This window comes from Salmo salar, chromosome ssa04 (genome assembly GCF_905237065.1).
Source record: "Salmo salar chromosome ssa04, Ssal_v3.1, whole genome shotgun sequence".
Classification (NCBI taxonomy): Eukaryota; Metazoa; Chordata; class Actinopteri; order Salmoniformes; family Salmonidae; genus Salmo; species Salmo salar.
The window spans coordinates 81,529,818-81,542,638 of NC_059445.1; the positions used below are offsets into that span (position 1 = coordinate 81,529,818).

Consider the following 12,821-nt stretch of genomic DNA (forward strand, 5'->3'; position numbering starts at 1 on the left):
GTAGCCAGTCTTTAGGCATTGTTTCAGGCTTTTACTCTGAAAAATGAGGGAGATACAGCACTTTCAATGAGTGGACAGTGGAAATTTCCAGACATGAGTCCAGCACGTGATCGGGAGCGCGCCTTTCTTATTTCTACTTTTCTATTGACGAAGCTTTTGTCCGGTTGAAATATTACTGATTATTTATGACAAAAACAACCTGAGGATTGATTTTAAACATTGTTTGAGATGTTTCTACAAACTTTTATTGTACTTTTTTGACTTTTCGTCTAGATGTTTTGAGAGCGGAATGTTATTCTCAAAGGCTACCCAGAACATATCCCAGTCTGCGTGATCAAAACAATCTTGAAGCATGGATTTTGATTGGTCAGACCAGTGTTGAATCGACCTTAGCACAGGTACTTACTTTTTGAGTTTCTGATTTGCCAAATGGAGGGCTGGGGAGGGCCTTGTTGGCATCTTGAAAAGGCGAGTAGCAGTAATCTAGTGTTTTTCCTAAGCTAGTAGTACAGTCAATGTGTTGATAGAACTTCGGTAGCGTTTTCCTAAAATTTGCTTCGTTAAAATCTTTATTTCTGTCTGAGCAATTAACTGAAAACCCAGCTGGCTGTATGGATGGGGACAGTATATCCCGAGAGAGCCATGAATCAGTGAAACAGAGTATGTTACAGTCACTGATGTGTCTCTGGAAAGAGATCCTCGCCCTGAGCTCATCTAATTTATTGTCCAGAGACTGAACATAAGCGAGTAATATACTTGGAAGAGGTGGATGGTGTGCCCACCTCCTGAGTTGGACTAGAAGTTCACTCCGAATACCTCTTCTCCGACGTCGGTAACTTGGAGCAGCCTCTGGGATAACTTCAATTGCCCTGGTGGGTACGAACAAAGGATCCAATTCGGGAAAGTTGTATTCCTGGCCGTAAAAGCCAGTGAGTTGCCGCCGCTCTGATATCCAAAAGTTATTTCCGGCTGTATGTAATATCACAAAAAAACATTCTGGACTGATAATGTAAGAAATATCACACACAAAAAAAACTAAATACTGCAAAATTGCTTAGGATCTAGAAGGAGTTCTGCCATGTCTGTTGACGCCTTCTTGAGCATCACGGTGGCAGCATCCTTATATGGGGATGTTTTTCAGCAGCAGGGACGGGGAGACTAGTCAAGATTGAGGGAGAGATGAACGGAGCAAAGTACAGAGAGATCCTTGATATAAACCTGCTACAGAGCACTAAGGACCTCAGACTGGGGTGAAGGGTCAGCTTCCAACAAGACAATGACTCTAAGCACACAGCCAAGAGTGGCTTTGGGACAAGTCTCTGAATGACCTTGAGCCAGAGCCCAGAGCCCGGACTTGAACCCGAACGAACATCTCTGGAGAGACCTGAAAATAGCTGTGCAGCGACGCTCCCCATCCAACCAGACAGAGCTTGAGAGGATCTGCAGAGAAGAATGGGAGAAACTCCCCAAATACAGGTGTGCCAAGCTTATAGCGTCATACCCAAGAAGACTCGAGGCTGTAATCGCTGCCAAAGGTGTTTCAACAAAGTACTGAGTAAAGGATCTGAATACTTGTGTAATTGTGATATTTCATTATTTATTATTGCAAAAATCTCCAAAAAATAATTTGGGCTTTGTCATTATGGGGTATCTTGATTAGATTGATGATGGGAAAAAATTATTTAATCCATTGTAGAATAAGGCTGTAACATAACAAAATGTGGAAAAAGTCAATAGGTCTGAATACTTTTCCCGAATGCACTGTACATATATCACAGGAGGTTAGTGGCACCTTAATTGGGAGGAACAGGCTTGTTGTAATGAAAGGAGCGAAATCAGTGGAATGGTATTAAATACATCAAACACATGTTTTCCAGGTGTTTGATGCCATTCCATTTGCTCCGTTCCAGACATTATTATGAGACGCTCTCACCTCAGCAGCCTCCACTGACATAGTTATATATACACACACACACACACACTAAGTGTACAAAACATTAGGAACACCTTCCTAATCTTGAGTTGCAGACACTTTTGCCTTCAGAACAGACTCAATTCATCGGGGGAATGGACTGCAAGGCATCGAAAGTGTTCCACAGGGATACTGGTCTATGTTGACTCCATGTCGTCCCACAGTTGTGTCAAGTTGGCTGGATGTCCTTTGGGTGATGGACCATTCTTGATACACACGGGAAACTGTTGAGCGTGAAAACACAGCAGCGTTGCAGTTCATGACACACTCAAACAGGTGACATCAATAAGGGACCATAGCTTTTGTCTGGATTCGCCTGGTCAGTCTATGTCACGGAAAGAGCAAGAGTTCCTAATTTTTTGTACACTCCTGAATCATGATCTCTGTGCAAATGTAGGTAAAGCAATATGAAGAAAAACTTTTGAGAGGAGTTGACTTACCTCAGAACATTTATCAATTTTCTGACCTTGGGTCATAATGTAGTTGGTCATCACCACAAAAGAAGAGTCCCCCTGAGGTACGAGAGAGAGAGAGAGAGAGAGAGAGGGAGAGAGGGAGAGAGAGAGAGAGAGAGAGGGAGAGAGAGAGAGTGAGAGAGGGAGAGAGAGAGAGAGAGGGAGAGAGGGAGACGGAGGGAGGGAGGGAGGGAGGGAGAGAGAGAGAGAGGGAGAGAGAGAGGGAGAGGGAGAGGGAGAGGGAGAGAGAGAGAGAGAGAGAGAGAGAGAGAGAGTGAGAGAGGGAGAGAGGGAGACAGGGAGGGAGAGAGAGAGAGAGTGAGAGAGGGAGAGAGGGAGACGGAGGGAGGGAGGGAGAGAGAGAGAGAGGGAGAGAGAGAGGGAGAGGGAGAGGGAGAGGGAGTGAGAGAGGGAGTGAGAGAGGGAGAGGGAGAGGGAGAGGGAGAGAGAGAGAGAGAGAGAGAGTGAGAGTGAGAGGGAGAGGGAGAGAGAGAGAGAGAGTGAGAGAGGGAGACGGAGGGAGGGAGGGAGAGAGAGAGAGAGGGAGAGGGAGAGGGAGAGGGAGAGAGAGAGAGAGAGAGAAAGAGATGAGAACGTTATCTTCAAATGAAAAAAAATCTGTCAAATATCACCAGCCGACGGTTGATGATAGCGAGAGGAAATGGCGGCTGTGCTTGAATCTGAAACTGCGACAAGTGAAGTTTGTGACAATGAATGGAAAATTGTGAAATCAAAGAATGGAACAAAACAAGCAAAAGTTGTAGTAGAAGACAATGACTGGTCTAGTAATGCATTTCTAATTAGACTAGGAGAATAATTTGGGAAATCCATTTTTAATATCGAGGACTGTGAAGAAAGCAGTGGGAAATTTCATCAAGGTGACTAGAAGACGCCTTGTTTTGGTTTAACCTTTATTTAACTAGGCACGGCAGTTAAGAACAAATTCTTATTTTCAATGACGGCCTAGGAACAGTGGGTTAACTGCCTTGTTCAGGGGCAGAACAACAGATTTTTACCTTGTCAGCTCAGGGATTCGATCTTGAAACCTTTCGGTTACTAGTCCAACACTGTAACCACTAGGCTACGCTGCTGGCCCCCTGGTTAATTGTGTCGATGAAGAACAGAATAAACGTACGCTGGATCTGGCTAAATTGTCTACGTCAGAAGCAACACGTATTGATCTGCCGGAGGAGTTATAGCTGGAGGCTCCTTGCATATAGATGATGAGTACCTTAGTCAGAAACTCACAGGAGTGGTCAGTACACGTCACCTGACCCGTATGGTAAATGGAAGGAAGGAGAAAAGCCTATCGATATTATTGTTGTTTGAGGGAGACTCTACCTGAATATGTGAAGCTTGGATATGTGAGGTATGCGGGGAGAGCGTTTGTGTCCAAACCACTACAGTGTGGGAATTGTAAAGGATAAGGTCACGTGTCAAGTGTTTGCTGATGGTAGAAGTATGAAATAGAATAATCTGTGAATGGAAAATGTTGCAACTGTGATGGGGATCATACTCTGGACTTCCTTGAGTGCCCTGTTAGGGTGAAGGAGTTTGAGGTGTCAAGGATCAGGGCTGTGCAGCAGATCTCCTACGTGGAGGCGGTGAAGAGAGTCGAAGGGGAAAGAGGCAACAGTGTTGAAGATATGGAGGTGGATCCATTGCAACCAGTTGATAGTGTTTAAAGTCAATCGGATGATCTGGATACACTCAATGTGAAGAAGGTGGATTTTGTGGCATTTACAGAGCTTTCGGAAAGTATTCAGACCCCTTGACTTTTTTCACATTCTGTTACGTTACAGCCTTTTTCAAAAATGGATTAAATCAATAAAAATCCTCAGTAATCTACACACAATACCCCATAATGACAAAGCGAAAACAGGTTTTTAGACATTTTTGCAAATTTACAAATAAATACAATATTTACATAAGTATTCAAGCCCTTTGTTATTGGAGTCCACCTGTGGTAAATTCAATTGATTGGACATGATTTGGAAAGGCGCACACACCTGTCTATATAAGGTCCCACAGTTGACAGTGCATGTCAGAGCAAAATCCAAGCCACGAGGTCAAAGGAATTGTCCGTAGAGCTCCGAGACAGGATTGTGTCGAGGCACAGATCTGGGGAAGGGTAACAAAAACATTTCTGCTGCATTGAAGGTCCCCAAGAACACAGTGATCTCCATCATTCTTAAATGGAAGAAGTTTGGAACCACCAAGACTCTTCCTAGCAATCGGGGGAGAAGGGCCTTGTTCAGGGAGGTGACCAAGAAACCGATGGTCACTCTGACAGAGCTCTAGAGTTCCTCTGTGGAGATGGGAGAACCTTCCAGAAGGACAACCATCTCTGCAGCACTCCATCAATCAGGCCTTTATGGTAGAGTGGCCAGATGGAAGCCATTCCTCAGGAAAAGGTACATGACATCCTGCTTGAAGTTTGCCAAAAGGCACCTAAAGGACTCTCAGATCATGAGAAACAAGATTCTCTGGTTTGATGAAACCAAGATTGAACTCTTTGGTGTGAATGCTAAGCGTCACATCTGTAGGAAATCTGGCACCATCTCTACGGTGAAGCACGGTGGTAGCAGCATCATGCTGTGGGGATGTTTTTCAGTGGCAGGGACTGGGAGACTAGTCAGGGTCGAGGGACAGATGAACGGGCAAAGTACAGAGAGATCCTTGATGAAATCTGCTCCAGAGGGCTCAGAACCTCAGACTGGGGTGAAGGGTCATCTTCCAACAGGACAACAACCCTCAGCACACAGCCAAGACAACACAGGAGTGGCTTCTGGACAAGTCTCTGAATGTCCTTGAGTGGCCCAGCCAGAGCCCGGACTTGAACCCGATCGAACATCTTTGGAGAGAGATGCTCCCCATCCAACCTGACAGATCTTGAGAGGATCTGCAGAGAAGAATGGGAGAAACTCCCCAAATACAGGTGTGCCAAGCTTGTAACGTCATACCAAAGAAGACTTGAGGCTATAATTGCTGGCAAAGGTGCTTCAACAATGTACTGAGCAAAGGGTCTGAATACTTATGTAAATGTGATATCTGTTGTTTTTTTGTTTTTTTTATAAATTAGCAAACCTTTCAAAAAAAATAGTTAGCTTTGACATGATGGGGTATTGTGTGTAGATTGACGAGAGAATAAAAAATAAAAAAAACATTTACAATAAAGCTGTAACCTAACAAAATGTGGAAAAAGTCAAGGGGTCTGAATACTTTCTGAAGGCACTGTACAGCCACAGTGATTCATTGTACAGCACAATTGTCTAAGAAGTCCAAGAAGCAGAATATCATTACAGCTGCAGCTGAGAAGTTTTTGGGTCTCCAAGGCATCCCGGCAGAAGTACTGCAAGGACTATTGTCGCTAGGAAATGTCTCGTCCTCACAGGAGGCTTCTGCGCCTGTGTTGAGACCTGATTAGAATGAGGTTTTTTTTTTTAAAGAAAAGTAGGTTGATTTTGTTTAGGTTATTTCTTTTTTGATAGTTTGTATGATATTTTATTTATTTTAACCCAAATATTTTTCCTTTTTTGGATCGTTTTTATCCACGCGCCACAGTAGGTGGCGAAATGCACATCCAATTGTTGCAAACGACCCATACAAGTAGAATACGAACTTCGCCAGCTTTTAAAAGGAAAGAAATATCGGCGTGGTAAAAATAATAACTGATCCCCCTTAAAACCGGTTGCTTTCAATCGTTCAGCAACTCCGTTCGGAGAGGCGCACCAGAACGGGAATGCTTTACGCTTATTCCAGATACCTAACAGTATCTTTACAGATTCAATTCTCTAGAACCTTGCGATTCTAGGTCACAAACAGATGCCTCGTTCAAAACAACTGGGAACTCGAAAAATACGACGTCAGTGGCCTTCAGGTCAGACATTTGACACCTCTTTTCTCCCATCAGTCCCCAGTACTTAAAGATACAGCATTTGACAGTGCATTCAATGAAAATAATAAACATAAGATCATAGACCAGACATACCCTTCTTGGTCAGTTGGAAAAAATACATCATCTTTCCTCTCTACCTACTGGGCTGTCCCAACTAACTTGATAGTTCACTGGCCTAAATGTGTAACATTTGTTACAACATGACAAACCTTTTGTCACTGTTGTTATGGTAACAGACCTATAGCCCTCCCCATAGAAATATAATGACTGAATTAACATGAGGGTGCAATAAAATAGCCCTGGTCTAGGCACTTCCTCGTTCTAGTAACACTATTTCTATGACCCTTGCTATCCGGTTTCCTTCTATTGGCCCTCTCCCTAGTCTTGACCATGATGTCGTTCATGTCAATGTAAACTAACTCATATGTAGAGGCCATATATAGCACAGTACATGTGGCCCTGCATTAATAAGGACTGGTACTGGAGCCTTCCTGCCTGGATAACTGCATTAGATGTCATCAGACCTGGGTTCAAATACGATTTCAAATCCTTTAGCTGAGCTTGATTAAACTTCCCAAGCTTTCCAAAATGCCATACCTCGGCCGTCTGACACTCAAGGCAGGCTAATTTATTTGAAAGATATGAAATAGTATTTAAACCCAAGTCTGGATGACATGCTTGAGTAATTTCGGTCCTGGGATCTTAAGTCATTGATTGTGACCACATCGAGAAGAAGTGGTCATTACCATGCAAAGAGACAGATGGGATAGCATCAATTCCTGTCAATGTTATAGAATGTCAGCTAATTGACAATGCAGTTGGCCAGTATAATTGAATTGTGGAAGAATCTAATTAAGACATGTCTGTGTAGTAGTAATACTATATAACCAGTATCAATGTAATTGTTTTGGAAAATCACCATGATACTCAGGTAGATACCGTGAATAGATAAACAAATACCATTATAACAGACAAGGTCATCTTCAGGTAGATATCTTGAATATTATAGGTAAATAGATACGGATATAAGATGACAGGGTGTATAATCTCGATATGTGTTTAATCATCTTCTTACGGTTTGGCATTGATCTCCGTCCTCCTTGCCGTCAGTCAACTAGTTCCAAATAGACCAACTGTGGCCACACCTTTCAGAGTACACAGTAGTGCTTTCTTTATGGCTTCGACATGCGCAAACAATGGACTGTCACTTTGTTTACAGAGAGTCTCATGTTTGTCTCTGTATTTGCCTAACGTGTGAGCAGGATCAGGGTGCGTACAAAAGGAACCACTGGTGAAAGTTAGGTACAGTTTCTCTCTCTCACGCCTGTTTGTTGACAATCAGGATGTGAGTGTTTTCAACTCCTGTCTCGGTAATCTTTGTCTTCGACAGTCTGTCAGACGTCTTTCTGACTTCTGTAGATGAATCTCTCTGTAGTACTTTATACTACACTATTATTACAATACGTCTACACTACTACTAAAATACTACTACACTACTATTACCATACTATTACCTTACGACACTACTACACGACTATTACCTTACTACACTACTATTACAATACTACCACACTACTATTACACTCCTACAATACTACACAACTATTACCTCACTACACTACTGTTACACTACTATACTACCATTACCCTACTACACTACTATTACTACACCTTACTACAATACTACCACACTACTATTACACTACTGCTACACGACTATTACCTTACTACACTACTACTACACCACTATTACCTTATTACACTGCTACTACACTACTACACTAATATTACACTTCTATTACACTACTATTACCTTATTACACTACGACACTACACTACTATTACCTTATTACACTACGACACTACACTACTATTACCTTATTACACTACTACACTACACTACTACACTAATATTACACTTCTATTACACTACTATTACCTTATTACACTACTACACTACACTACTATTACCTTATTACACTACGACACTACACTACTATTACCTTATTATACTACTACACTACACTACTATTACCTTATTACACTACGGCACTACACTACTATTACCTTATTACACTACTACACTACACTACTATTACCTTATTACACTACTACACTACTACTACTATTACCTTATTACACTACACTACACTACTATTACCTTATTATACTACTACACTACACTACTATTACCTTATTACACTACTACACTACTACTACTATTACCTTATTACACTACACTACACTACTATTACCTTATTACACTACTACACTACACTACTATTACCTTATTACACTACTCCACTACTATTACCTTATTAAACTACTACACTACTACTACACTACACTACTATTACCTTTCTACACTACTATTACCTTATTACACTACTACACTAGTACTACACTACACTATTATTACCTTTCTACACTACTACACTACACTACTATTACCTTATTACACTACTACACTAGTACTACACTACACTATTATTACCTTTCCACAATACTACACTACACTACTATTACCTTATTACACTACTACACTACTACTACACTACACTACTATTACCTTTCTACACTACTACCACACTACTACTACAATACTATTGCACTACTGCACTACTACACTACTACTACGATGCTATTAACTTACCACACTATTACTACACTACTATTACCTTACTACACAACTACCACACTACTACTACACTATTATTGCACTACTACACTACTATTACCTTACTACACTACTATTACCTTACTACACAACTACCACACTACTACTACACTACTATTGCACTACTACACTACTACCATACTACTATTACAGAACACTGGTAGATGTCCTGTGAGGCTCAGTTCCTAAAGGTTCTAGAGATCTTTGACCTTTCAGGTCATTCATTCATTCATTCAGTAAAATGTCCTTCTTATAACAATAATACCTTAGTTGGTCCACACTCAGCCAATGACCCACCTGTACAGGGAAGACAAAGTCGGCCACGTCCCAGATCCTCTCCTCTCCGGTCACATTGGTGTAACCCACCCCCTTCATCTTAGTCAAGACAGAACCCACAGCCGTGTCTGACGACTGGTAGCCTTTCTCATAGATGAACACCCACCTGGACAGGACAGAGGATACCACCAGTCAATTAAACATTTTCATAAAGCCCCAACAGTTGTTGTTTACATTAACCCGGCCAAGACCCTGAAAAGCAGAAGAACAGTGGTAAGGGAAAAAATCCCTGGAAGGCAGAAATTTTCAGAGAAACCAGACTCATGCTAGTGGTTTCAGCATCAGAGATACACTACATGACTAAAAGTATCTGGACACCTGCTTGTTGAATATCTCATTCAAAAATCATGGACATTAATATGGAGTTGGTCCCCCCTTTGCTGCTATAACAGCCTCCACTCTTCTGGGAAGGATTTCCACTAGATGTTGGAACATTGCTGCGGGGACTTGCTTCCATTCAGCCACAAGAGTATTAGTGATGTTGGGCGATTAGGCTTGGCTCGCAGTCAGCGTTCCAGTTCATCCCAAAGTTGTTCAATGGGGTTGAGGTCAGGGCTCTGTGAAGACCAGTCAAGTTCTTACACACCAATCTCGATAAACCATTTCTGTAAGGACCTCGCTTTGTGCACGGGGCATTGTCATGCTGAAACAGGAAAGGGCCTTCCCCAAACTGTTGCCATGAAGTTGGAAGCACAGAATCATCTAGAATGTCATTGTATGCTGTAGCGTTAAGATTTCCCTTCACTGGAACTAAGGGGATTAGCCCGAACCATGAAAAACAGCCCCAGACATTATTCCTCCTCCACCAAACTTTACAGTTGGCACAATGCATTCGGGCAGTACATTCTCTCCCCGAATGAGCCAATGCATGATCTGCTCGGCTCTCGTCGCCACTCGAAGGGGCGCAGGTGAATCCAACCAGGGTCTGGAATCCAACCAGGGTCTGTAGTGACGCCTCTAGCACTGAGATGCACTGCCTTAGACCGCTGCGCCATTCGGGAGCCCAGAATGATTCAATTGCAGAAAAATCCTAATTGAACTACATGTTGATCTTGAAAACCAATATGAGAATAACAATGTATTCCATATTGTTCAATGCCATAATCCTCATGTCAATTTCACAAACTGAACCTCAATGCCAATACAAGAACGATAAAATCGAAAGAATGATTGTCAAATCTTTCGTACCATATCAGAGAAATGGTTATGAAGGTTGGTGAAATAACAACATAAATATTCACATTCCATTGTTTAAATATAATGACTATTACTGCTTTACGTCACCTGCTGTAAGTGAGGTCACAGCAGGTAAGCTACTACATAACCCCAATATTTAAATTGAAACACAAAGTACAAACAAAACAGGGCAAATGATAACATTTCAATTGTCTATGCTAGTCAAAGTGCATTACAAATGCTTATAACAAACACATCAATACACACCTGAAATACAGGCTGTGTTGATATGACAGTTTCCAATAGATCAAGTAACTGTGTAGAGACTCGGGAGTGCTACTAAAAATGTTAATATCAACATCAGCATTAGCAGACAACCCTCAGAGGCAAGGCAAAACACATTCATCCTTAAGTTAACTTACTGAAAAACAAATCTTAACATTTGAATTCTTAATATACACAATTTTCACTTCAATATTATTAAAGTTACATTTTACATTACATTTTAGTCATTTAGCAGACGCTCTTATCCAGAGCGACTTACAGTAGTGAATGCATACATTTCATACATTTTATACATAATTTTTTTTCGCACTGGCCCCCCGTGGCCCCCCGTAAATAAGAATAGATGCTGTTGCAAACAACAGACAGGGAAGTACAACAGTCATTTTCTCTACATGAAGAGATGGGTGTTACAGATTGTTGATTTAGATTGCGCTGGTTTTTTTTGTATATTTTTTCAGAAAGAGGAAATAGACAATGCAATATCTTCAAAGTGTGACTAATCTGAATGTGAAAATTAAGCCTGAGAATTACAAAGCAATATAGCTAGTAATCAGTTGACATAAACATAACCTAGATCCATCTGAACTGAACATCTATCCTAAGTGCAAACTTAAAGAGGGGGGGGACTTCACAATCATACACCATCTAAAAATACAAGGTCCCTATTCTCATCCTATTCACATTGAGGCCTTGGAATTCAATATGGCACCACTATAGATAATCCCTGAAATAAAGTACCTTTTCCTGGTATACAGAGTGGCTATTAGTAGCAGCTGTGGCACCATTTCTTCAGTAGATATTCAGACTGGCCTTTTAGTGGACTCACTATAGCCATGAAGAGAACAAGTGGGGACAAAGTGGTAAAATATGAGTACTAGTTTTACCACAGAACTCAGTTAGATGAAAACGATAAACAAAAAAACAAAAATATATTCTCTCTGAAATTCAACGATGATCACATAAACATTCATCATCCATTCAGAGTTCTTTCAAGTGTATGTTAAAACTTCGGAGACAATCAATACTGATTAATGCCAGAATGAATTTGAATTTAAAAGGCCATGAACCAATGGCCAAGTATTTATCCCCTCCAGATTCAAATATCATTAATTTATGCAGTACAGTATAGAGTTCCAATGCCAGAACAGTATAGAGTTCCAATACGGTGTAGAGTTCCAATACCAGAACAGTATAGAGTTCCAATACCAGGACAGTGTAGAGTTCCAATACCAGAACAGTATAGAGTTCCAATACCAGAACAGTATAGAGTTCCAATACCAGGACAGTGTAGAGTTCCAATACAGTATAGAGTTCCAATACCAGGACAGTGTAGAGTTCCAATACCAGAACAGTCATAGAGTTCCAATAGTATAGAGTTCCAATACCAGGACAGTGTAGAGTTCCAATGCCAGAACAGTATAGAGTTCCAATACAGTGTAGAGTTCCAATACCAGAACAGTATCCAGAGTTCCAATACCAGAACAGTATAGAGTTCCAATACCAGGACAGTATAGAGTTCCAATACCGGAGTGTAGAGTTCCAATACCAGAACAGTATAGAGTTCCAATACCAGAACAGTATAGAGTTCCAATACCAGGACAGTGTAGAGTTCCAATACAAGTATAGAGTTCCAATACCAGGACAGTGTAGAGTTCCAATACCAGAACAGTATAGAGTTCCAATACAGTATAGAGTTCCAATACCAGAACAGTATAGAGTTCCAATACCAGAACAGTATAGAGTTCCAATACCAGCAGTGTAGAGTTCCAATACCAGGACAGTATAGAGTTCCAATGCCAGAACAGTATAGAGTTCCAATACAGTATAGAGTTCCAATACCAGGACAGTATAGAGTTCCAATGCCAGAACAGTATAGAGTTCCAATACAGGACAGTGTAGAGTTCCAATACCAGAACAGTATAGAGTTCCAATACCAGGACAGTATAGAGTTCCAATACCAGAACAGTATAGAGTTCCAATACACGTATAGAGTTCCAATACCAGGACAGTGTAGAGTTCCAA

At 41.2% G+C, this 12,821-nt stretch overlaps 1 protein-coding gene across 5 annotated transcripts in view; it reads right to left on the bottom strand.

Annotated features, from left to right (window-relative positions):
- The window catches only part of LOC106603936 (P2X purinoceptor 1), a 109,281-nt gene that overhangs the window by 20,059 nt on the left and 76,401 nt on the right, over positions 1–12,821 (bottom strand). For all 5 annotated transcript variants that reach the window (XM_045717395.1, XM_045717394.1, XM_045717396.1 and 2 more), the window contains exons 2-3: positions 9,300–9,444; positions 2,413–2,484 (exon numbers count right to left, since the gene is read on the bottom strand). In XM_045717395.1, the coding sequence (XP_045573351.1) occupies positions 2,413–2,484; positions 9,300–9,444 (217 nt within the window). The remainder of the gene's footprint in view (positions 1–2,412; positions 2,485–9,299; positions 9,445–12,821) is intronic.